Source organism: Cyprinodon variegatus, unplaced genomic scaffold, assembly GCF_000732505.1.
Source record: "Cyprinodon variegatus isolate N-32 unplaced genomic scaffold, C_variegatus-1.0 Scaffold68, whole genome shotgun sequence".
Classification (NCBI taxonomy): domain Eukaryota; kingdom Metazoa; phylum Chordata; class Actinopteri; order Cyprinodontiformes; family Cyprinodontidae; genus Cyprinodon; species Cyprinodon variegatus.
In genome coordinates, this window is record NW_015150521.1 from 1212527 (window position 1) to 1238582 (window position 26056).

At 37.3% G+C, this 26056-nt stretch overlaps 3 protein-coding genes across 4 annotated transcripts; all 3 read right to left on the reverse strand.

Annotated features, from left to right (window-relative positions):
* Positions 1-1744: 1744 nt before the first annotated feature.
* tyk2 (tyrosine kinase 2) lies at positions 1745-13972 on the reverse strand. The gene is made up of 24 exons (XM_015372097.1): positions 13813-13972; positions 13191-13436; positions 12963-13086; positions 12748-12880; positions 12500-12654; positions 12039-12417; positions 11759-11929; positions 9135-9292; positions 8937-9054; positions 8658-8841; positions 8448-8566; positions 8192-8353; positions 8015-8102; positions 7675-7802; positions 7144-7279; positions 6614-6765; positions 6372-6522; positions 6190-6281; positions 5922-6111; positions 5538-5656; positions 4191-4363; positions 3990-4107; positions 3757-3867; positions 1745-2273 (listed from the first exon to the last, which is right to left on the reverse strand). Exons 2-24 carry the CDS (start codon positions 13366-13368, stop codon positions 2130-2132), a joined length of 3483 nt encoding a protein of 1160 aa, XP_015227583.1. The 5' UTR covers positions 13369-13436; positions 13813-13972; the 3' UTR covers positions 1745-2129.
* A 2080-nt stretch (positions 13973-16052) lies between these two features.
* cdc37 (cell division cycle 37) lies at positions 16053-22467 on the reverse strand. Its single transcript, XM_015372118.1, has 8 exons — positions 22124-22467; positions 21648-21929; positions 20117-20222; positions 19903-20018; positions 19577-19699; positions 17229-17411; positions 17059-17130; positions 16053-16958 (listed from the first exon to the last, which is right to left on the reverse strand). Exons 1-8 carry the CDS (start codon positions 22229-22231, stop codon positions 16821-16823), a joined length of 1128 nt encoding a protein of 375 aa, XP_015227604.1. The 5' UTR covers positions 22232-22467; the 3' UTR covers positions 16053-16820.
* A 468-nt stretch (positions 22468-22935) lies between these two features.
* Positions 22936-25784, reverse strand: cmc4 (C-x(9)-C motif containing 4). Of its 2 annotated transcripts, XR_001481170.1 has the most exons (3): positions 25618-25784; positions 25353-25546; positions 22936-24693 (listed from the first exon to the last, which is right to left on the reverse strand). XR_001481170.1 is itself a non-coding variant. In XM_015372009.1 (2 exons), exons 1-2 carry the CDS (start codon positions 25673-25675, stop codon positions 25410-25412), a joined length of 195 nt encoding a protein of 64 aa, XP_015227495.1. In that variant the 5' UTR covers positions 25676-25783; the 3' UTR covers positions 25294-25409. The 2 variants fall into 2 exon arrangements, 1 of the variants encoding a protein (XP_015227495.1); XM_015372009.1 differs by lacking the exon at positions 22936-24693 and having other exon boundaries at positions 25294-25546; positions 25618-25783.
* Positions 25785-26056: the final 272 nt, after the last annotated feature.

Sequence of the window (26056 nt, forward strand, 5' to 3'; positions counted from 1 at the left end):
TGGCACATCGCTAAGGGTATGGCAAGCTGTGAACGGAATTAATAAGAAAATAGCAAACTTGGATGGTCAATCAATGTCTTCACAGACTGTTGAAACTTAGACCCGAACCTAGATATATTATAGTTTTATAAAAAAACAAAACAAAAACAAAAAAACTATATATATAAATTTCAATTCTAAATGTGAAATTTCAATTCTAAATGTGAAACACTTAAAAATAATATTTTAATTCACTTTTATTTAAGTGTCTTATCTGTTTGTTTTGTTGACTTACAGCTTATGAAAACCAAAACCATTGCTGTTTCAATTAGAAAAAGTTATAACAAAGAAATGTCAAATGGGATCCCCTTTTGGACAAATTACTGTATAATTGTGGAGTGCCTTGAAGGTGATCAGCTTTTTTGCTTGGTTCTTTAAAAAACAACAACCTTCTGCTCAGCTGAACTTGATAAGTATCACAGATTTTCATTCTTCTATTCTTATTGGTCAGCCCATTTTTCAGACCTCAAATAATCTTAATCACGAGATACATTTCTGATAGCTCATCACATTTTCCAAGATATTTCCTTTTTTTTGTGCAATCTATTCAGAAGTATTTTTTTTAATAAAGTGAACATTGTGAGACATTCACCATTAATACTGTATGGTTAAAAAAGCTAATGTTTTTAATGATTGAATTTCAAGAATAAAATGTAATGCTTACTCCTAACTTTGTTTTTTTGTTTTTTGTCTTCCAGGTTTTAAACTTCACTTTCAAAAAACTTGAAAACACTGAAAGAAGCTTCCACGTTTCAGAGCAATGGACAGACATACTAACAAAATACACACACACACACAAAAACAATCAGTGGTTAGGAGGTTCAAAAAGACTCAATCTGTATCATCTCACAGGGCTGTACTCTAACCACAACAGGATAGCCAGGGTAAAATCCATAACTGATGAAAGTTTTCCACTTTTTGACAGCTACACCTTTCTTTGTAAGTAAATACCACACAGATTTGCTGAAATCCACTTACGGCCAATCTGGGGAATTAAAGCTGTTTGTAACATAAAATGTTCCCTTTGCTTATGGTTGGACGTTTTTTTTTTTTTAATATACGGTATCTACTTTCCCCATTATAGTGATAACAGGGGAATACTGTGGGATACGTTTGTTTCTCTATAAGAAACAGAACAGAAATCTTAATTTTGTTGCATTCTGGATCAGTACTAAATGCTAAAACAAGGAAAAATGTAAGACTATTTAAGTGCCTGCAGGGGGCAATGCAGTTGGGAAATAGCCAGTATAATTAAAAGCATTACAAAAAACAGTAAGTCTTAAATTGTTAAAGGTTTTCTAGCCTAGTATTAGTAAAGGGTCTGGTATTCTTTCAGATTTATGCTTTCATTATGCAGTGGTACCATAACTAGGAGTTTTAATTCAGTATTTGAACTGCATGTCCTCATATGGTACAGTCAATCACTTCTTTTAATCAGAAAAAGCTTAAAGCAACTCTTTGGCTGCTAATATATGTATAAAATGTGCAACTATAACCATAAATGTAATAATAGCAGTTTAAATAGTTTAAACATATACCCTAACAGGACATTATTGATTCTTTTGGTTGCCTTTAAATGTTTTTTTTGATAATCTGCCCCGTGTTGGGATTTATAACCACAAATTGAATGTAATGTGAAATCCTAACTTATTTTTAATTTAACAGTCTTTTTTTAGTGTATTCAAGCTGTACCAAAAGCAAAGGTGGAAAAGGGTTTATTTGATTTCGAGTTATATTTATAAAATGCAATGCAAGATTACATACATGTAAAATTTACAGAAAATAAAAATAAAGAGCAGAAATGCCAGCCGAAACAGAAACCCTCCTGACAATTGAAAGTCTTTATAGCGCCGACAAATGATGCTTATTTCAGTACCACTAAAAGTCTAACTTTAAACATGATCTTTAATTACGTAGAGAACAAATGTCTGAGTTTTTAATTGTATTACCAACATCACATCATATGACTGTGCTTTACAGCTTTAAATGTCTTGAAAAGCAAAATTATACATAGATACAGCAAAAACTATACACTTGAAGTGACACAACTTGCAACACCATCTATTGCGATTGATCTTCGCTGATACTAATCAGCATATCTGAGACATGGAGAAGTTAGGGCTGAAGTTCCAGTCAAACATTGATCGTGCGGACTCAAACTTTTCGATGAGTTCGGTGAACGAAGGCCGACTATCAGGATTTGCATGCCAACACTGATCCATCAGCAACTTTATCTGTAAAAGGGCAAAGAAAATGTGAAAATTCTGAGCCATCCTTAAAAAAACATTGCATTTTTGAAAGAAATACCATATAATGATCTATATGGAGGTTTTTCTCAATATAATACATTTAGTTTAGAGAGGCTAATTCATTGGAGAATAAGAGAGAGAAAAAAGTCTAGATTCTACATTTTGATATTTTTTTTAGTACTCCATCATCTTTTACCTTGGTTGCTTAACAGCAGACACAAGCGTTAAGCTGTGAAATATAAGAGCTGTTTTAACTGTCAAAAAGTAAACTTCTTTAATTTCAAATTTTTTTTATAACTTTGCAAGGAAGGTTTTTTTTTTTTAATCATATCTTCAGCTTCCTAGTATCAAATCCTAAATAAAATATGGTTCATTGATTTTCTTGGATAACCTGAATTGTAACCAAGGGTCTGTGCAAACTAACACAATAAAACAAGACTTAAACATAAACTACTCTGATGTTCCAATAACGTCTCAAAGCCGATTAGGCTGTTCATAGAAACACAATGAACGCTGAGCTGCAGGCTAAGCTTTGTGCTTGACCTCATTTAATAATTCTCAGTTGTCAAATTTATTCATCTTATCAAAGGACACTAGCAGAAACGCTTGTAACAACTTTAATAATGGGTGGACTATGCATTGTACTGGACAGAAACTTAACATGCTGCAGTTTCATTTATGCCAACTTCTATGATGATTTGGGACAAAAATGTACTAATATTCATAACAATGTAGAATTGTGTATATTTTACACATGATACGTAATTTTAATATTGTTGCACCTTTATAATATGATCTTTATTAGGGGCTAATTAATGTGATTCTTGGTTCTTTAGCCCAGATTTTAGCAAATGTTAAATCAAATTTTTGTTTTAAGGACTTTGAAGGACTTATCCATGCCTTCATTATGTCTCGTTTGTATTATTGCATTAATTATAAAGAAGCATGGATAAACCACAGATGCACCTACAAATGATCCAGAACGCAGCAGCACGGCTTCTTAAAGGAACCAGGAAGCATGACCATATAAGGCCCATACTAGCTTCTTTACACTGGCTCCCTCTCCTTTATCAAATAGATTTTAGGATTCTTTTATTAACTTATAAAGTTTTAAATGGGCTAGCTTCCCCTTATCTTCAGGACCTTTTAAAGTCTGTGTCCAGAACCCTACGAACAAATAACCAGATACCATTGACAGTTCCTCGGATTCGACTTAAAAGAAAATGAGATCAGGCCTTTGCTGTTGTTACTCCTATTTCATGCAACAATTTACCTTTCCTAATTAAATCTGCCTACAACCTGGATCAATTTAAATCGCTTCTTGAAACTCATTCTTATACCTTTGCATTTATTTGAAGCAGTGTTTCAATACTCTGCTTTTGTTAACTTGTGTTATTGTCTTTCTTGTACAGCACTTTGGTGCAGTTTTACACCTGTTTAAATAAATCTGACATTGACATAATATTACCGCATCTGGGCAATCCTTAGGACGAGGCAACCTCTGATTTCCCTCCAAAAGCTTTATGAGTTTCATCACAGTCATTTGTTCTTCATTGTCTCCAGTCATTTCAATGAATTTCTACAAAAAAAAACAAAACAAAAAAACAATCATAAAATACATACACACAGGAAATAAACATGTTTTTCAGACCAAAGTTGCAATATTTTTGCAACAGTTTTTGTATCTGGGTCATAACATACAGATGGAGGACTCTGGCGGGGGTCACAACGCGTCAGGATCTCATAAAGAGTAACTCCAAATGACCAAATGTCAGATGCAAATGAGAATTTGAGCTCCTTTAAGCACTCGATGGCATACCTAAGAAGTTTCAAACACGAAAAAGTAAGTGCTTGAACAAAAACATACAAAATGTTTCACATTAAAACTGTTTGGATACAGACCAGTAGACAGGGCTGTCTCCGTCCTCACGGACCCGATAGTAGATCTCTCCTTCCGGGATGTACTTTGTCAGGCCAAAGTCTCCAATCTTCACCAAACTTTGGTTTTCCACCAAAACATTGCGAGCAGCAAGATCTCGATGCACATAGCGCTGTGAGTGCAGGTACTCCATCCCCTTCAAAAGAGAGCAACGCAATATTGAGGAATATTGTTGCAATTACAGTTGGACTAATTGGCACATCAGTAAATTATCATTTTGTTTTGAAAATAGCTGAAATTATGTCAAATTAGATGGACAGTGTCAGTGAAGATCAATTTTTAAGTTTAGTCACTAATTCCTAATTGGATTCTGAATGTGGACTTTCCTACCTTCAAGTACATCAATATGCTTGGATCTAAGACTTCATTCTGATCTATTCTAGCTCTGTCAGTGTGTTAAAGGTATAGTGGAGGATGATCTTTTTCCGTATGGATCATCAGTTTCCCATTTTCACTTACCGGTGGTGATTTTTATATTGGGGAAAAATTGCAAACCGTAAGCTTGTATGAGCGAAGCAAACAGCAACTTTTAAACAGACTGTGCATCTGGAAAAATGAGCTCATGCATGCTCTTGCACACGTTTAAGAGGCATTCCCTCTTGGGAGCGGGGACAGGGTTGTGCATGTGCTTTTTTTTTTTTGAGGCTAAGTTTTTAAAAAATTCTGGAAAATCCTCCACTTTACCTTTAAGGTTTTCTATTCTTAAAAGGACAAACTGTGTTCCAGACCAGAGTCTTTTGCAAAGTTTTTCTTCCATGGTTCACCTCTTCTCATCAACTTTAAATAGCTTACTTGGTTCTGCTGAAGAGAAGCCTATGATGCATAACCATGTTTGTGAGAAGTGGGTGTTTATTGTTGCGTGCAGAGTAAAAGAACAGATTTCTCTGTATTTGACATTAGCTTTAGCTTACACAGCTTTTTTTTTTTTTTTTTTTTTTTTTTTTTTTTTTTCAGACTTACACAGCTTTAAGTCTGAACCATCTTGTAGGTTTCTTAGTCTTCATTATGCTCCTTGTTTCCTCATGTTTTTTTAACAAATCTCTGAGGACTTCGCAGAACAATTACATTTCTATTGGTATTTTAGTCAACAAAGGTGAACTTTTCTAATTACACTTTTATTCACTGGCATCATAAAAAGGGTGCCAAATACACATGCATGTACAATTTTACACTATGTGTTCCTCCATTGGATGAAACTGCAGTTAAATGCATTATGAAAAGACATGGAAAAGCTCAAAAGGGTATGAATACTTTTCCAAAGCCCTCTAATTTACAGTTCAGGCACTAAATATTCAACCACTGATACTCACCTGACAGATCTGCTGAGCAAACATGAGGCAATCGGCCAGACTGACTTTATGTTTAGGAAGATACTCCCGCAGACTCCCCTGGGGAAGGTATTCCATTATGAGCTGGACCTCTTGTCTTACTGTAAGTGCACAATGCAGTAATGTTGTTATTTTTCCATTTTATTACATTCAAAAAGATGACCTGAACAAATGCTCAGCAGGCAGACAGCTCAAAAGCTTAAAATATAATCGCCACTCAACAAAAGCGGTTGTGTGCTTAGTATAGATTTTCAATTACTGAATGCGGACCCAAAACACCAGTTAACAGGAAACCTTTGAGCAGACTGAATATCAACAAGAGTTTTAACAGAGATTTAAAGTGAACAGATGATGCTATGAGCTCACCGGCATCAGGGCATAAGCCCTTGTACTTCACTATGTTACAGTGATAGAGAGACTTCAGGATTTCAATCTCCTTCATCCAGCCCTGAGCTGCATTTCCAGCCTCTTGCTTCAAAGCTTTCACTGCCACAAACTCTCCTGTCCCGTCGTTGGACGGGTCGTACCTGTACAGAGTGACTTTTCCAAAGTGTCCCTGCAGACAGAGGAGTGAGAATGATCACTTTATGAACGGATGGGGATGGAAAAGTTTTCTGGCAGTGCTGCAGCTCACCTCCCCCAAGTCTCTCATCTTTTTCAGGTAGCGCTTTTGGAACACGCTGGGGTCAGTAGGTGGGAGAGTGTAAATGGTGGGTATATCAGGATCTGTGTGGATAAAAATCACCCTTATTTGGCAACTGTGCTGAAAATTTTCAAAGTAAACTTCAGAAATTAGGTGTGCAGTTGATGACTTACTTTTCTTTAAGAGTGTTGTGAGTTCTCTGAGGATAGTTCGGAATGACGGCCTCTCGTCAGGCTCATACGTCAAACACATGCTGATAAACTCGGCCAGTTCCTGGGAGGATGGCTCTGCCAGGCGACCCCTTTGCTGATAAAAACGCTCTTTCTGATGGACGGTGGAAAAATAAAAGGAACAAAATGCTGAACAGTTGGATGGTGGACAAGAAGTTAAGCTTAAGGATCCAGCATGCACCCACCTCAGACAGTGTGCTGCCGCTCATAGGAAGATCGCCGTTGTTGCAGATTTCAAGCAGCGTGACACCAAAACTCCACTGGTCTGCAGCGTTTCCAATTTGAGCGCCGCTGTCGACACACTCTGGAGCAATCCAGGGTATCCGATCCAACCGTTCTGTTGTGCGTTAAATTTATTTATGATAAAACAGCACATGAAAAGGGATTTGGATTATTTACCGTCTAATACTGGAGCAAACAGTGAATTTTTGAAGTTGCTAAAATATCTATTTTTTTGCCTTTTCTAGATCAAAAACATTTATACAACAGAGTGGCTGAAAACACAAAAACAGAGTTGACATATTTTTTTCTTTTAGACAGCTTGAAACACTAGAGTAATGAGAGACAGATAACAGGAAGAGGACTACAGGAAGTGGTCTTCCGGTTTCCTTAATCTGACTCAATTGCCTAAAGTGCTTCGCAGTTAGAAAAACATTTGCTCTTGCTTATGGACACTTGTTCATCAGATTATTCCTCTTAAGCTACAGGGGCTGACCTTCTCGTGAGAGAACATTCAGTGCAATTCCAGGATCGCTCAGCTTGACAAAGGGACAAGAGCCAGGTTCAAAACCTGGCCTTGCAACCAGAACGTTCTTGGCACAAACGTTTCCATGAACAAGTCGTTTTGTCTCCTAAGGCAAAAAAAAAAAAAAAAAAACATCAATTAAAAATTGGAGCTTTTTGTGATGCAGATGAAGGTTTAACACCTGGTCCTTATGCCCCTTTTTTGTCAGCTAAATGTTCACTATAGATCTATTTTATTTGTTTATTTTATTTTTTTAAACAGCATCTGATCAAATTAATCTGTTCTTTAACATTATGACTGGAGTAAACACGCTAACATAAATTATCTTAAAATATCACCAGATAACAGACATGTTTCCTCCAAAGGCAGCTGCTGAAGATCAGTACAGGAAGAAGTCTCTTTCCGTGCATCAGTTTGTTAGTTTAAGATAATCAGTAAATAAATGTATGGTAACTGAAGGGTGCGAGCAATCAGACAAACAAAAAGAGGTTTCAAACTCACCAGATAATTGAGAGCCCTCGCAAGCTGTAGGGCAACAATGAATTTCCACTGAGCAGTGACGGATGCTTTTTCATTGCGGAGAAAAACATCGAGTGGGCCATACTCCAAGTATTCCTCCACCATGATGTCTGTGCGGGTAGGAACAAGTCAGAGAGGCGCAGCTTGTTATAATGCAACAAAAAATGTAAACACAACTAGAACAAGGTTTTGCATTCACCATGGTGTTAGCTTCAAAGATTTGACTACAAACACTGAACACTTTACTATTAAAGGGAAGAAAATGAGGAAGTCATTAAAATAGGAATTAAACACATGTGGACAGAAGGGTTATTGCTCTTACTTTCAGATCCTTTGACAGACACGCCGTGCACAAACACCAGGTGAGCATGGGATACCTGGCTCATGAGGCTTGCCGTTTCAAAAAATGCCTAAGATTGGGAAAAAAAGGGACACGAATAAAAATAAAAGACACAATAAAAACTCTAAACTGATGCTTAGATTTAAAAAAGATAATTACAAGAGCAATATCCTTATGGCTTTCGTCTAGGATTTTGAGAACCACCGGGATCCCTTTGCTTTGTGACAGGTTGTTGTTGTTAAATTCGTCGTTTTCTCCTTCCCGCAACAATAAACGTCCTGCGTAAATGTTAGTTCTTGTGCCTCGGCCCAAATGTTGCTCCTGCATGTGAGCACAGGAGGCAGCATACCTGATAAGTTACAGATCTGGAAACGAACGGTATGCTTTATTACGGAGGTGGAGAAAATGTGATCACCTGTTTTATCTCTTTGTCTTTGATCTGGTGAAAGCGAAGCTCCGTCACGTTCAGGGGGAAGCAGTCAGATTGGGTACGTTGGTCGATGCCTTGCCTTCTCACCAATAGGTTGGAGATCTCTGGAGGAGGGAAACAAAAAAAAAAATTTAATTCTCTGTGACGTTGATTGCATGTTACAGTACAACATTTTTGGACACTGAACGTGCAAACCTGCTTGTCTTGGTAAGCAGCATTTTCTGACAGTGAAGCTGTCTGACCCCGACTTGAGCACATAGGTTTTGAGGCTATCTGTGAGCTCCTTGACCGTAGGGAACTCTTTGTCCCAGCCCTCCATGCAGAACACAGACTTTTTCTGCTGGATGCGAAACTGCTTGTGGCTTGTTTTGGAACCATTCTGTGTATTAAGAGAGGTGTAAATACAGAATCTGAAAACGATGAGCCTCACTGCACTGCAAGATTTCCCAGAGAGGAGTGTGGGTGTTGCCTTACCTCGCTTCTGTTTAGCACAGCAAGAATAATGCGGTGATAGTCGAGGGCACTCCAGCGAACGAGGAAAGTTCCTTCCTCTCCAGCCTCCTTTTTCAGCTTGTGTAACACAAAGTCATCACTGCAAGCAAACCAAATGATATAACTGTCTTTATAAGCAGTTTGTGTCTGACTATGCCAGGATCAGAGCTGAGAACTCACTGCATAGGTCCATGTAACAGATTTGCTTCACTCAACACCACCCTTGGGGGAGCCACTTCATGACAAAGATAGTGGTGGGCGTCTGCAGTCAGCCGGTAGTAGCCATCTACTAGGGAGATAAAGGAGCGGGCCTCCTGGCTGGAGTTCATCTGTACCTCCTACATATACATACAGAAACACCACTAGATCATAGACTGAGCTTTCACCTGAAGACATAAGTTTAAAAAAAATAATAAAAAAAGAATGCCAAAAGCAAACCCAGAGCACTTAGTCACAGTTACATAACAGATAAAGTACACCTATAGCATCCCTAAACCTTTAGCACCTGTGGTAAAGATTTCTATAAAGCAAAGTACCTGAAGCACTTAAAAAAAATAAAACATAAGTGTGATTTGTTTATCATCAATATTAGGGAGACTGAAGTAAAGAAAGTAGTTCAACTAACATACATACAATTAAGCCAGAAATGAATACCCCTGAAGAATCTAGATTTAAAGTACATTTTAATTAACAAGGATAATTTTTCGTTGATGTATCAACTGGTATTTTAAAGATTTTCTTTGGGATAAGCTCCAAATTTGTGAAAGGAATCCTTGTCCATACCCTCATCTTTACCTTCCTTTATATTTACAACAATTAAGTCAAGACTCTGAGCAACTCCAAGGTGTCCATATTATTTCCAGTGAAGATTAGGGCTTGAAAATGATTCCATTTGCACTATGATCACAATTCAACAAAGCGCTATTTTCAAATCGCAAAGGCACTCAATTTTAATCATGCTATATTTGACAAGAGTAAGACACATCATTTCAGAGTCTTGTCTCCTCGGGACAAGTCTCTGCTTTCCATCTACACCTTATGGACAAAGGACATTCTTTTGAGGACCAGAATGTTTGGACAGAGAAAATAGGTGGTTTAAGAGGAGCGTGAAGGAAGTAATCTATGTTATTAAGAAAAACCAACCTTAAAAAGAGGGGGTGGACTCAAATTTCAGCTTCAAAAACCTACAATGCATCAATTTAATTAATCCTTTCCCGCCATCATCGCAGCCTCAGTCTCATACAGGAGAGTGGAGGATCTCGCCTATTCAGCCAGGCCAACAGTCCCCTTCAACGACCTCCCTTTCAGACACTTAGACGGGTATGCGGCATTGCAGCCTAACAGAAGAACCCAAACAACCCCAATTTCTAAGTGGTGGACCCCTTTGTCCGTTCCAATTTGCATGTTTTCAAAACAAAAACAAGGCTTTGTTGAGCTACTGTATAAAACATCAAACTCAACGTTATTCCTCACATTTTGAATTGTAAAAGCTTCCTGGATGGGAAGAGAAACTTCCTGAAACTTGGAAACAAAGTCCAGTGGGTTGTTTTTAACTTTAAAATAAACCAGGTGAGGAGTTCTGGATAGAGCATATTGAAAGGCAAAAACATTTGTGTATCTTAAATGCTAAATGTTCATGTATTTTTTTTTCACAATTTTGATATAAATAGAGCTCTACGTGGGTTGCTCTTATTGTTAAAAGCATATTCTCAAGTTTCTATACTCCGGTAACGATTAATTGATTACTAAATTATTTGACAATTATTTAAATTAGTTGACAACTACTTCAATAATCGATCAATCACAATTAATCTGATTTGAGCCCTCATACTTTTATCACTAACATTAACCCTTTAAAGCCTGGATTGTGAAATAATTGACAGAAAAATCAATTTCTTTTATTAGAGTTGTCAAGTAACTTTCTGTCAAATGAAATAAAAAAAAAAACGTATTTTTTGATAAGTTAAATTAGAGCATTGATTTGCATCAATTTTGATACATTAAGCATTTCTATGTAATCTTTTACACATTTTCTGTTCACTTAATGTGTCTGATTGGGTAAATCTGGGTTTTTAAGCACAAAAACATCCCAATTATGATGCAGAAGTCTTAAAAATGTAAGTATTAAATGTGATACACTTGGCTTTAGAGGATTAAGATTTCTTTAGAACCAAGCAAACCAAATAGGGATGTTATAAAACAAAAGATAAATAAGCAGCCACATAATCTCCGTTGTCAGGTTAAGTGAGGGAGATTTATGCCACGGGCCTCTTTTTCTAACATCTTTGATATTAAAGGACAATAAATAAACAACCCATAGTTTTATGTTGGTTTTTGACCAGAAAACCAAAACTAGGTCATCTCTATGAACCCCCCCCCCCCACACTTCTCTAGGCCACAATCTTGTGAAACAATACAGGAGAACACAGAGTCCTCTCTTGGGTTGTACGGCAGTACTACTGTCATCAACAGCTGAGGTACACACGATTTAAAGTGAGAAATGCATTTTGAAATTTGTTTTTCTTGTATAAAAGCTATTCCAATCAAAGATTGGACTTTTTTTGCATTTGCAGTGAGCCTAAAGCTTCTTCATTAAGATATGCATTTATTTTTATTAGACGTCTCTAGTATTACAATTGTATTATAATGCATGTACAACAAAGTGAGCTCCAACTCTTGCAAAACTGAATAATCTACCCAGCTGATTGCATTATGCAAACTAAATCAACATAAGTGATGTATCACATGCACATTAACCAATGAAATTAGTGGCACGTGCATGGAAAGATAAAAAGTACTCTCACCATGCAATGATTGTTCTGAGTGCTAATGAAAACATTAGCTTCAGTAATGGCGATGTGAGTTATTTCTCGGAAATCACAGAAGGAAGTCCATTTATCAGGAGGATTTGATGGAGTCTGTTTTGGTGTTTTCATATTCGCATAGCCACTCCTGTGGTAAGAGTTATCCTCCGCCTGGATCAAGAAAGCAAGAGAAATTTGATTAAAGAGGATGAAGCATCCACACAGCAGAAAGGAGATGTTACAGAATACAAACGGTAAACTGTCTGTTGTGATAACAGACCTTTTGAGTTTTCAGAATCCTCCACTGAATCCCCTTAATGCCGGACACCATTAATTCATGCGTAAGCGGAGCTTTGAAGCTATCCTTTGACACATCGGCGCTTTGGCTGACGTTGGAGTAGGAGCTGCTTTCTTCCCCGTCCTCCCTCAGTTCCAGGTGAGTTACAGAGAAAGTCTCCATTCCAAAACTGGGAACCAAGTTTTCCAGGGTGGAGATGTACTTATACATGATCTCGTGGGGACCCAGCTGCCCCTTTCCCACAGTGTGCTGCTGGAAGCTCTGCACAAATTCGGAAAACACACGCCGGATCCTGATTTTAGTCAGGAAGTTGTCTCTGGAAATGTTCTCCGCAAAATTTCTTGGAATGCAGTTCTGGAAGCTGAAGGTGGACATAGTCAGATAAGGACAAAGACAGCAATAACCATTTAAATCACTGTTTTTATTTGAATTACAGGGATTACCCAATTTTTCCAGCAACTTCCTTTAAGGAACAGTTTTTTTGTATGGCGAGGTGTGACAGGTGGAGCACAGCCATTCCCAAGCTCTCGTTTTTGAAACGATTCTGTTCTTCTTCCGACTGAGGCTCTTCCACATTATTCACAAATTCATGCTTAGCCTTTACCAGAAAGAAAAGAACTTAGATCACTTTACTTGATAAGAAAAGAAATAATTCTCCCCCAAAGGAAGTTATAATATTTTCACTAAATACCTGGGCAAACAGATACTCCAGGGATGTGATATCCAGAAGAGGAGAACCAGTCTGATCGGTCCCAGATTTGAGGGTGTAGCGGCACACAGTTGGCTCCTTTTCATTGAGTCCGTGCCAATTCCGAAAGTAGAACCTAAACAAAAGCATAACAGGCCACTGTCACTCATTCGGTTAGAGCAGCATTGCATTTGCAGCGGTATGTAAAACTGACTGACCTCATGCAGTAATGAACCACTTCGCTGGAGTTCTCCTCTGGACTGAAAACATGGTTTGGACTGTACCAGCACTTTGTTTGCGGGTTGTACAACGCAAACAAGACATGGCATAGTGGTGTTATCCCTATCAACGAGACATTTAGGTTACATCCCAAACAAGAAGTATAATATCCTCCATGTTTTGTTTTTTTGTTGTTGTTTTTTTTTTCAACTCATGCTTTCACCTACCTATTTCCTCAGCAGCTGTGATGCAAAGGTCCTCTGCTGTGACATCACCACTGGTGTGAGACAAATACCTTTCCCCTTCTTTAGTCCAGAACAGGTAGACGTGGATCCCCTGAGACTGAGGGGCGTCATGTGGGCCTGGGATCTTCCCTGACTTCAAACAGCCTGACTTTTTGGGCATGTTGGAAAAGATCACTGGCAGAAAGAGAGAGCACTCTGCAGTCACGTAGACATCAGCTTTCTCACAGACTGGGGAAGAGAAAACAGAAACTGGAAATGGGAACTCTTAAAATAAGCTCTTTCGATCTGCTTATCACGTTTTTTTTTTTTTTTTCCAATCTCAAAGCTTAAACACTGGTTTAACAAAATGACTACCTAATTATGCTGGTTTGAGGCCTTCCGGGTTTACAACTTGTCAAACTGTTTACACACAACATAAACCCTTAAAGGTAAATACACCGCATTGTTATTTAAATAAAAAAAAAATGCATCAAGATCACAAAGTTTCTATCATTGAGGGAGAAAATGCGAGCGTCCATTAAAATAAACGCCATGTCATAATAAGGAAATACATTAGGCTGCGTGTTTATAAACACCGCCCTTTAAATGCGTTTAGAAATCTTACCATTTATGTCGAGGTGGATGAAAATAAGTTAGTTTAAAAGAGGCACGGCGCAGAGAAGCGTCGGGTAAGCTTCATTATTTCTCGGTGCGTATTTCCCCTGAACCACTTCTTAGTCTGTTTCTTGCGAATTGAGAGCGAGGTGCGCGAGGACGCAGCTTCCCGAAAGCAACGTCACCCCTCCTCCCTCCTCCAGTGGGCAGGTCCCTGCACGCGCCGAGGAAATACCCCACAGAAGCAAGCCGTTTAGTTTCAGTTTATTATATTTAACTATGAATCTTTCATGTCTAGGTCATTTGGCAAATCAAGACACGTTAAAAGAAGAAATAAAAACAATAATAAAAAAAATACTTTCACTGTGCACTATTTAAAATATAGGAGTGATTGCCTTAAAAAGAAGAAAGAGCCCAAGGGCGTCAGCTGACCCAAAACTATACCGGGGCACAATAGGGCACCAAAAAAAAAAAAAAAAATGCGAGTGCGCAAGGTGTGAGAGCAAAAATTTTTGGGGGCAATTATTTATTGAAAAAAGCATGGGCACAGATAATTAATGCAACCACGCAAGCAAATATATTATAGCACTTATTTATTATCATAAGGCGTCATAATTAAATTCTACAATCAGATTGTTATTTTCTGCATCATTAATATCTACCTGAACCAAACTTAATCATATATATCTAATCCACTACTAATGAAAGCACAATTTATCTTCATTAAATATCTGATAACATGAACTTCAAAACTGAAAACTTGAGATGTGCAGCTGTAAAAAGAAAAACAAAAGAACACCTCTACATACATACATGTAGGCATTTATCTTTTTTTTTTTTCAGATGGTGTGATGGTGATGATCTATGAGGTGTGTATGTCATGGCCAGAAAGATGGGAGAGAGAGCGTCCCAAGCCGGCTTCATTTTTGTGAAGCTCTCGATCAATAGTGACTGGCTTATTTTGGAGAGTTCTCCTCTCTCAACTCCGCTGTGAGAGCAGAGCTGTGAAAGCGGAAAATTAATGAATTAAAAAAATCTGTGCCCCAGGCATCGCAGATCCACAACGGGCCACACGTCCCTGTGAAAAGGGTCTGCTGACGCCTATGGTCCAGCCCCAGCATGCACTCAGGTGGGCAAAAGTTGATTCTTTTTCTCTTTTTTTGCTGCATGAAAAAACAGAAAATTGAATTTTGCTTATTGCTGACTATAAGGAGAAATTTAACAGAAAAACAACACAACTGTCAATGTTTGGACATTGAACTTATGTCCACAGTGCAGGATTGGTTCATTGATTACAAGAAACCAATCCTGATAACAACCAGTATCCCTATCCATGCTACTCACTGTTTATAATATAATAGCTACACGTTTATCACTAAATTGACTAGACTTACATTCTAATGAAATGCACTCTATTAATTGGACCTAATTACAAAATACTATCACCATGTTGCAATTATTGACTGACTTAATTTTATTATAAAAAAAAAACTGAAATGTTAGAACTGTAAATATAGTCATATGTTTATATTTCTGTTATGTATTTTTTTTTACTGTTTTCAAGCCTGCACTTTAAAAAAAAAGAAATGGTCTGGAGAGCTGTTCTTAATGAAATTTCTTTTCGTTTATATTCATGTTCACAAAATGACAAAATATATCTGTTTAAGTCTAAGACTTAACTGCATGTGCATAAAAATCTATACAAGAAGTGTCTAAGAAAACACCATAGCGTAAACAAAAGCCTCCATATAGTATACTAGTATGTTCAATTGGTCCATTTAGATCTCATTGAATGACTGGAAGGACAATAACTAATTATGCAGAATTATAATTACAAATTTGAAGTGCAAGGGGAGCTGTTTAAAAGTATTCATCCTAAAATTGAAAGCGTAGTAACAAAAAAAATGTATTTGGTATGTTAAGAGTACAACATACAGCCTATGAGTCCTGCTGCTGTTTTTTTTTTTTATGAAGCCCATGTCAAGGTACCTTAAATGCTTGAATTAAATTGATCATTGCAGCTGATAAATATCCAGCTTTGGGAAAAAATCTGCCAGCTATTTTGGTCAGGCTTTCTTACACCACCTGTCATCCATCTATTTAGTATGTTGTTGTGGAAAAAAAAACAAAAAAGCATTCATAATAATTTAACTGGAAAAACTAGGCCCATGTTTTTGGGCCATGTCTATTTTTCCGGTCTTTCCAAACTAGCACTACTAGCACTACTGGAGGAACCAGCCAACATTTTTAACAGGGATTCCTTTTAATTAAGAACTTCAGAGTAAAATGAAGCCATCATAAACATAAGTGTATTCCAAAACATGGGGTACAACATGCAAATGTCAGGGAAGATCAGTTGTCAAAATAAAAGCATGAGTTAAAGTTGAGAATCCATTCACAGTGCCACATGATTTGATTAAGCACGTTAATAGGTCTTTGGACTAAATGAACACTCACTCAAGCCTTTCAACATATGGTTGGTGAAGAACAAACCTTGAGAAGCAGACATGAAGTTTTTGGCTACAATATGTAAGAGGAATAAGGAAATGTGGAATTTAAGTTTACAAAAACACAGGCTGTCATTCTAACTTGAGGAAAAGTCTTTTACCCTTACACTATTAGAAGGCTTCTGTCCTTTTAAATTTACGATCAACTTAGAAAGCATAGACTGACAGTCTTAGAAGAGTGGACGTAATACAACTTTAAGCTCAAGAAGTTAGTAGAAAACTAGCATTTAAAAAAAAAACAACCTGAAAAGTGTGAAACACCAGCACAAAGAAAGCAGACACCTAATCCAAGTGTATAAACAGCTTCAGTGATGAGTTTTTAGCACATTGAGCAGCTTTAATGTCCAAGCAGGGTTCCTGATGCCTCCAAATTGTGTTGGAACTGAACATTCCTCTCCAAGATCTCAGCAAAACATATTAAGAGAAGTTAATTTATTTATTTTGCAACCTAAATGTACACACAATGGAGCTGCAATACAGTGGGTGCAATGAATCATTTGGGTTAGACTTGTCACTCCTGCTTTGTTTCTTCCTGCACTTGTTTCACTTCTTCATAGGTGGGTTCCTCATCTTTACCCTCTCCTTCTGCCTTGGCATTAGGGACCCACAGCCCGGAGTCGATGCATCTCTTCATGTGAAGTTTTGCCTCCTAGGATTATGTAGAAGAATTACTTGCAATCCAAAACTTGTCAAAATGCAAACAATGCTCCTACGGAGTTAAAAATATGTCCATTGTAAAAATAACTTACCGTTGGGTCCATTTTGGTAATGACATCCTGCAACATTTGGATGTCTTTTTCATCGAAGCATTTCTGCATTTCCTGCATTAAAAAAATTATTATGTTTTATAAACCCCAAGAATCTAAGCCAAACTAAAGAGGCAGAAAAGGTTAACAAGGTTATAAAACTGTGAACTTACAGGTGGTAGAGATTCATAGACTTCGACAGGATCAAGCCCACCAGGACCCAGACGCTTCTGTCGTTCTTCCTCTTCCAGTTCCTTCATGGCCTTCTCTATGCGGATCTTTGCCCTTCCTCTAACTCGCTCCTTGAAGGCATCGAGCTCAGCGTTGAAAGCCTCCTGGTATTGCTGATCGGCTGTCTGAAAACGTACAGGACAAAGACAATGAGCCTTAAGGGATTTCAGCACATTCCTTTAAGGGGAGTTCAGAGGCATTCAGGCACAGCATTGACGGTGTGGAAGAAACTAGAGATACAGCTGCATTTTTAATTCTTGTCTCATATTTTGCTTCTAAAGTGCCATACGTTTTGTACGCTTGTTTCGGTCTTCCACTGTATATTTCTGGTAACTGACCACTTCAAGATTAATGGAATCATCTTAAGATCGAAGCATCACTCTAATCCAGAAGAGAAGGCTTATATGGATGGTTCCCTGGGAGCTTATGGATTTATTTAAAGTCCCACTTCTTCAAATCATTTTAATAAATGACTAGAAAGAACAACCTCTATTCACCACAATTAGTTACTAGGCAAAGTAACTATACAGTTACCTTATATACTCTAAAATGTTAAAGTATTGGGATAACTTTCCCCGTTATGGAACTTTGAATACAACTGGAAATTCAATTATATTAGGCGCTCAATATTAGTTAACGACATAAATATTTAAAAGGACAATACATCTGGAAAAAATGTGTACTAATCTGCGCCATTTTGGTGTGTGTGATGGGACAAGTGAGTCACAACATAATTATGTAGATGTGATGTGTAGATGTTTGTTTATGATTAAAGAAAAAAAAAGCTAATTGCATGTGTTAGAGCTTTGTATTTTTGCATGTTGACAGCCTACCACTGGCTACAAAATGGGTTGAGGCTGAAAAATAACGCTTTTAAAACATGTGATTAAAAATATACTTTGCAATAGCAGACATTCTCTGTTCAAGGAGCACTGAACCCCCCGCCAACACTGCAGTTCCTCAGCCAATCAGCATCACCTATGAATATCTCAGTTCCCACCTCCTCCCTCCAGTAAAGATCTCTTCCCAGAGCAGAGACACTTAGAAAAAGTCGCTTTGATTAATCAACGATTGTAGTAACATGCTGCATTAGATCGCGAATGATGTACAATGTTCTCGCATTGCTGCATTTAAGTAAAATTTGCCCATAATTTGTACTTGAAGCCGTTAAGAACTTTTAATAGTTTTTTTTTTTGCATTTAAAATTATATTTGTTAACGAGCAAATATTAAATTAAAGGTAAGGAAATCAAATCAAAAACAAAAAAGAAAAGCAGTAGAACCACTGTCCGGATCCCAACATAGAAACAAATCAATATGCCTCCAGAGACACTAGCGGGAACTTTTCAAGTGATTATGGTTCAAATGGTCCATTATCATGCAGACAAAACTTTGGATAATGAGACTGAATCATCTGGGATTAAAAACAAACACAATGAACCTACCTGACAGCCAATTTCTTATGCTTCAGAGTTACCAACCAATTTAGGTAGAACTAAAATCTGATTTTGAGTGAGAAAATAATGTAATCTGTGCTTCAGGATGTCTGCGAGGTTTTCCTTCTCTGAAGCCAGAGTAACCTCTTCACTATAGAATAGAATTCAAATTTGTCTTTGTGCACTGTCACGAGTACAAAGCAACGAAATGTGGTTTGCATCTATCCAGAAGTGCTATACAGGATATACATATTATTACAGGTGTATCTACAAGCAAAAAGTAATAGTTAGGGACTGTAAAAAGTTGTGTATAAATATAAATAGGAATATGGGAGCTACATGCAATGATTATATAAGGCTGTTTGCAAAAATAAGTTTGTCTCATCTGGTCTTTCTTCCTCTGTGTGTCAATCAAGCTCCAAGATCAAGATTTTTTTTTTAATATATGCTTTAATAAGTAACAATTCTACATGATTAAAGATATAATTATATGTTGTAAATTGTGTGTCTTTGTTACTATATTTAGGTAGAAATCCTTATACATGCAAAAACAAATGATTGTTTATGGCGGGGCCCTGGCGGTTGGGCTGGGGTCCAGCTAAGCGACTTGAAAACTGAAACCTTTACAGAGTGTTAAGAAATATTCCTGAAGACTACTCTAGAACCTGACTAATCACTCTGGCTCTTTTAATGAAAAACACAACCTAAAAGATGTTAATACGGGGACAAAGTTGTGTAAGTTTGTAATTCTTGGGTAAAAAAGAAAAAAAATATATCTCCAGATTAGCATTGAAAGTGCTGCTTTAACCGATCAATTAAAGTAGCAGTCTTGGTTAAACAAGTCCATCTTCCTACCTTAATCTTAGCAAAGAACTGGCGGAAGCAGCCACGGGGGTCCACTTTCAGGCTTTTTGCCAACTCAAGTATGAACTGCATCACTATAGTCTGATGAGCCACTTGCTCCATCAATGCATGTTTCTGCAAAACAAAGAAAGTACATTTGGAATATTACAGATGCTTTCATCAGAGGACAAAGGGAACAGCTGGAGGCAAAATGGAAGAAGATCAAAGTGACATTCCAAATAACTTACATCATTTAAAATTTTAATTTCAATCAAGCTAAAGAATTTAACACAATCCTGTAAAACCAATGCAGATGGGGCAAAAAATAAACTGTTTACCTCTTCCACTTCAAGGTCAATGCACATGATGACAAGGTAATTAGCAGTTTCTTCACATACAAGATGCGGGTTGTCAGAGAGGTATTTCTGGCTGTCATCCCAGCGCCGCAACATGCCTCAAGTAAAAACAGTACAGAAATAAATATCTCCAGTTTTAAATAAAGAGTTAATTATAAACACACACATTAAAGGTTTGTTTGTTGGTGGGCTTTACCGAAATGTTTGATCTGCTTCTCGTACTTCTCCACAAAGGTTTTATGTTTTTGCTCCTTCTCCTCTTCAGTCTCTTCCCCTGCCTCAGGTTTGACATTGACGATGCTCTGTCAAGGACAAAGCAAGACATTGGTTCCATTTCAGAAGTTGAAGCTCTCACTAGGTGCATTATGGAAGATATTTGATCCACAATTGCAAATTTAGAGTACTTTTTATGCAACATATTTAATCTCAAAAGTATTACCCTTTTAACTTGAAATATGTCAGTGGTTTAAGATTGTACACATAGCCTAAAAGTTAACAGTGAACACATCATACCAACGTTCACACCAAAGGCGTGAACACACCAAATCTGATTCTGCGTCTGATTCGGACAGAAAATCGTGTTGGACGAGGCTGCGGAGTTTAGCTCATTGAAAATCGATAAGGAGGATCACACCCAACGCGATTCTGCATAGCTCCGACTGAGCTAGATCCCAGGTCTATTTCAGTCAGGCTAAGCAGCAATTCAGCAGGAATTTTGTGGGCCTGACAGGAAGAGAGATACAATTATCTCTCCCCTAGAAAAAGAAAACTTTAGGAGGACAGAAAACAGATATGGCAAAAGAAAAGTGATCCTCTTTGAGACACACCAAGATGAAAATAATGAGGAGCAGACACTGACACATAAGTGCAGCGTATCTCACTCCATTTATAAAAAAAAAAAAAATACAAAACCTCGACAAATCTTCTATTTCTGTTTGAGAATCACCTCTCACTTCCTCAGCCAGCATATAAACTGTTCCAAAGCCAATAATGCTGCTATTTCTCTTTCTTTATATGTAGTTTAAGATGCTTGCATTGAGTGAGACTTTGCTTTATAGCTGCGGCAGTGTTTTTCAATGTGCAATATATTTTTAGATTTTGTCCAAGTCAAATGTGGAAAGTTATTTTAATTTGTGTGTAGCACAGACAGAAGTGAAAAAAAAATCTATACCCTGCATAGTTGGAGCCTCTCTATACGCTAAAATCGGATCAGAGATTAAAAAGTTGGTGTTCAAGCCTTAAGAACACTGTTCAGAGTGAAAGTTGCTACTGAGGGAAGTTGACTTGGAGTTAGCTGTTTCGTTTCCAGCAATGACGGGTTTAAAATTAAGTCAAAAGAAGCAAAAAGGCAGATCCTATAAGCCAAGTGAAAGAAGGGTGTATTTTATGTTCTATTACAATAGCGGGGTGCTGCAGATAATTGTTATTCCAGAGCAGGTCATTAAGCTCCTTTAATGCTTTGAACTTTTCACTATTTCAAACCCAGCTTTCCACCAAGTTATTTAGTCTTTGCTTGACCAGGATATGTGAAATACCTTCACCTCTGGCACAATGATTAGAGCCTTCAGTTATTATAAAGCACAAATAAGTGAATGTCATTCTCACTTCAATAAAGTTAAAGTAAAAACTGCAAACACTTAATGAACTTAACTAAAACTAAAGACAAATGAAATGGCATATTGTTTAGACTGTTTGGTGGGAACCACAGCATGACTGATGGGGGTCACCTTGCTAAAACCCTCTTTGCTGAGCGTATCAACGTTCCAGGGCATCTTCTTCTCCTCCCTCCGATGCTCCTCCATCTTCTTCGACCAGTCTCTTTCCTCTTTCTTTAATTTCTTTTCCTCAGCCTGGACTTTGCTCAGCTCTGCTTTGGCATCATCTGATGAGGCAACGCTCAGCTGCTGGAGTTTCTTCTGTGTCTCTGCCAGCCTGCGCCGACAGTCGTTCAGACTCTTGTTGATATCTTCTCCTTTCTTCTGAAACTCCTCCATCCTGTTCACACGAGCCTGAAAAGAAGCAGTTTTAACATCTGATGGATCTTTATCCTGCATAGATCCCCGTTTTCTGGTTTGCAAACAATCATTTATAAGCTGAGTCTTAACACCTGGTTGATATACATAAACTGATTCAATGTTTTGATCAAGGCATATTTATCAAAGAGATTTATCCTGTGTAATCTTTAAATCGTCTTAAATCGCACCTCGTGTCTCCATCTGAAGAGGCTCGGTGTGTCAATGTTTGGGTGAGTATCATCTTCATCATCTGAGACCTCAATGTGGTCCCACACGCTGTAGTCTATCCTGGACATCCTGCCAGAAACAACTCGAAGCTAACCAAGTTAGCCTCCTCTAAGTCGGATAAAAGGAAGCGTTAAACAAGTCTAACGTGGAAATGCAATGGGCAGCAAAACACCCAAACGCGCGGCACTACTTAGGAATACGAGGCTGTGTGGAATCTATAAAATAAATGATTTTCTCTTCCCAGAACAAACGGGAGGAGCTCCCCAGCAACTACTAGCCAGATGCAGCTACAGAATTCTAGAAAGATTCGTTTCAAGTTTCCGTACTACGTCATCACGTCGGACGCAAGGAGCGATTACGACGCCGTAAAGCAGGGTTGCAGTCGGAATAAATCGATTTTTGGTAATTCACATGATCTAGCACAGAAAATAAAACAGTGAGGAAACATTAGTATTTTAAAGACAAGCCTTATAGGGAAAAGGAAATATTTAATTACTTTTTTTTTTTTTTTTTTTTACAATTCTTTGTTTAATTTTATGAATATGGTAAATTTACCATTTATGAATAACATAAGAACAGAACATAAGTAGTAAAATATGAAGAAATTGTTTGCAAATTAATTGTATATTAAAATAACATTATCGTTAATATATATGTTGATCACCTTTATTGGGCTAGCGTTATAGGCTTTTCATTAGATTTGATGTTTTATAGTTTCTTTAAAATTTTAGTCATAATGGAACTGAGAAATACTACACTCACAGATAAATAACTTTAGTTGCAATGACATCAAAATTTGCATTTGGCAGCTAAACAGGTAGACTGAACGATTATTATTACAGAAATACACAATTATTGTCATTAGACAGATTATATCTTTTTCTATATGATTATTTCCATTTAAAAGAGATGAGGATCATGTAAGTTGAACTGATATTTGTTAAAGCGGTGATACATGTGGCAAAAGTAAACCAAAACTCGCATACAGGACTTTTTTCTCAGACCGTTTTCTTTACATTCACTGTGATTCTTCCTGTTACATATATACATTTTTTATATACATGTCCATAAATTATGCCATTAAAACATAAGACATTCAACTGATTTTGGTTCAAAACTATGAACTCAAAATTTACATAGTTATTATTCCTTTTTATATTTAAGATTAAAGCTTACAGCAGGTTTTCTCACTTTCAAAAACAAAAAAACTACCATTTTAAAAACACATTCTTAGGTTATGAGGATTGAAAACCTCCACTTCCTTTGAAACCTCCCTGACCAGATATATTCAAAACGAGATGTTTTTCTGTTTAGCTGGGAATTAGTGGAAGAAGTGAGAGGCTGACTATCAGACATGGCATCAAATAAGACTCCAGAGACATTTATCTGATACCTCAGTGCAGTCCATAGCTAATGGATGTGGAGAATTGGATTAATGATGGTTGCCTGGGAGGGTCGTAACAGTTAGCCAAAATGTCCTTGGGTTATTTAAACATTTTGGAGTTTGAGCCAAATTATAATCCTGTTTGCTTTTTTAATGACAGTAAATTTATTTCATAATTGATGGAAATGCAGCCAATCAGCTTCAAAAACAGATGTCCTCGAAGTTGCCCAAAGCTGATTCCCCACTTTGCAAAACCTAATTTAGTTATGAACCAAGGACCAACCCTTCACTCTCAGCTCACAGAAAATAAAGCACATTTGTCAATAAAATCATAACTGTTTAGGAAAAAAAAGAAGAAAAAGAGTGACCCAGGCAAGGTTAAGGTCATCAAACAGAAATTTGTGAATTCAGTTATACCTTAATGAGTCATGAAGGACGGACTGCTCAATAGAGTGCTTCATCGTTCTTTTTCATATAAGAACGGGTTTAAACAAGTGATTTTATTGTCTCTAATTGCACCAACTATGCAATGTTCACTTAGATCTTTTTCAAAAACAACTGCTGTGGAGTATTTATGTGGCATGTTGGAGATGATTGGCTTGGATATTTAAAACAAGTACAAATATGACTTCCAATAACTTGAGAAACTCTAAAAGCAAAACATGGTCGTCAGATCATCTGATGCTGACGGTATGAGGGATGACGTTTTAATCAAAGCAATCAGCTGGTTTTCCTTAGAAAACTTTGAATCAGTCTGACTGTATCGTCTGGTTGAGGTTTCTCTGTAAAGTGCTTTGAGATGACATGTGTTGGGAAATGGCACAATATAAATAAACTGAACTGAATTGATCTGAGCCAGTGTTAATTTAAATCACCTACTAGAGGGATCTCTTTAAAAATTAACCCAGACTAACACTGTACCAATCACTGAAAAATAATCAGCAATAGCACAGGGGAAAAAAAACACTCCACCAGAAAAATAAACATTTAAATTAAAACGATAGAAAATAAATTATTTTATCACAATTAAAAATGTATCACAATAATGATAAAGGATATTATAAACGCCCTGTGATAGTACCAGGGTTAGGCTGGACAAAGGATGGCAAATATTGTTTTGAGATCCTGACCTCTTGAAAATGAGAACTGTAAAAAAAATAAATAAATACCTGAATTAATTTAAATGAAAATCTAAAATTAATTCCATTTAACAAAACTGGTAATAAGTGGTCAAATACAGTTCAAACAAAGAAATGCTATGTTCTGACCATGTTACATGTTAGCAGGGCCCTGGCTTTTTAGCAGACTGGCTTTGTTCAATCTGCCCCAGTGTAGCTGTGGGTATAATGTGGCATGCCACCATCAGCATGTGAATGTGTGAGTGAATGTAAATCTTTATAAAAGTACAAGGCATTTACTTCTTACATCACACAGAGCCATGTAGAATACTGACTTCATGGTGACCTGCTGGCTCTTCAGTAAATTTAGATGCACCTGTATTTATATCAGACTTTGATGAAGGAATAATAAATGCATATGAGATAAAAATGCTATGATTGTCGAGCTGAGATGTGAAGGACTGTTTATATTCTAACACTGTCTCACTTGTTTAATCCTGACATGCACAAGCTTGTTCCTAAACGTTACAAACAAGGTGTTAGCAAAATGGCAGAGGGCCAGTTCAACCTTCTGGTTCTGCAGCTTTTTAATAGGCCTGTTTGAAGTCAAATATTTATTATACTGTGCACCAAACTTCAATGACAGTTCTTCTGCTAAATCACAGCATACGTTAGAATAACACAGACCCTATAGATTGATGGAGTGCAGGTTTCTAACTCCACATCAAGGAGAATGGCTCATAGTCATGTTTCGCTCTTGTTCTCCGCCGGTTGGGGCTCCTTAAAACCGGAGCAGCAGACCGAGTTTCCAGCATGAACTTCACAACACCTCCGCATGTCTCGGATCACCTCCTCGCACAGACTCTCCAGGTACTTATTAGCTGCAAGGTGGGGAAGGAGTTAGACAAATATCTTCCTAAAAGAACCTAAAACAGCGTAACACCCGAAGTACCTTGTAGACACTTCTGGATGGCGCACGCTTGCTTTTGACAAGGGTCTTTCTGCGGCATTTCTGAAAATAAAACGGAAATACGTTTTTTCGAAAATGTTGTTTTGTTGTATTTAAGTAAGATTGTGTTTAAATAGACCCAACGTGACTCCCACCTGTGGTAATAACATGTAAAGTCAACCGCAATATGGTACTTCCGCCTGTTGTTATCACGTGACGCGTCGACAGCCAATAGTCTCTGTTCTAAAACAGATACAGAGCGACATCTTGTGGAGGGTGGCGGGTTTACAGCCTGAACAGAAAATGTCGCTCATGAATTTAAAACAAATTTAAAGCTACAGTGTGTAATACTTACAGGGATATACAGTCAGAAATGTAATATATTATACATAACTATGTTATTTATCATCATCTACGAGCTCAGCCTCTTAACCTTAATATT

Excerpts from the sequence above, each read along its gene's own strand:
- tyk2 (XM_015372097.1), bottom strand. The coding sequence starts at position 13,368 with ATGCCCAAAAAGTCAGGCTGTTTGAAGTCAGGGAAGATCCCAGGCCCA. Across the intron at positions 11,930-12,038 it reads GGATTCTGAAAACTCAAAAG|GCGGAGGATAACTCTTACCA; the intron begins GTCTGTTATCAC and ends TTCTTGATCCAG. Across the intron at positions 8,103-8,191 it reads GCCATAAGGATATTGCTCTT|GCATTTTTTGAAACGGCAAG; the intron begins GTAATTATCTTT and ends TCCCAATCTTAG.
- cdc37 (XM_015372118.1), bottom strand. The coding sequence starts at position 22,231 with ATGTCCAGGATAGACTACAGCGTGTGGGACCACATTGAGGTCTCAGAT. Across the intron at positions 20,223-21,647 it reads GCAAAGAGGGTTTTAGCAAG|AGCATCGTCAATGTCAAACC; the intron begins GTGACCCCCATC and ends TGTCCTTGACAG. Across the intron at positions 20,019-20,116 it reads GAAGCAGATCAAACATTTCG|GCATGTTGCGGCGCTGGGAT; the intron begins GTAAAGCCCACC and ends TTTTTACTTGAG.
- cmc4 (XM_015372009.1), bottom strand. The coding sequence starts at position 25,675 with ATGCCGCAGAAAGACCCTTGTCAAAAGCAAGCGTGCGCCATCCAGAAG. Across the intron at positions 25,547-25,617 it reads CATCCAGAAGTGTCTACAAG|CTAATAAGTACCTGGAGAGT; the intron begins GTACTTCGGGTG and ends CCCACCTTGCAG.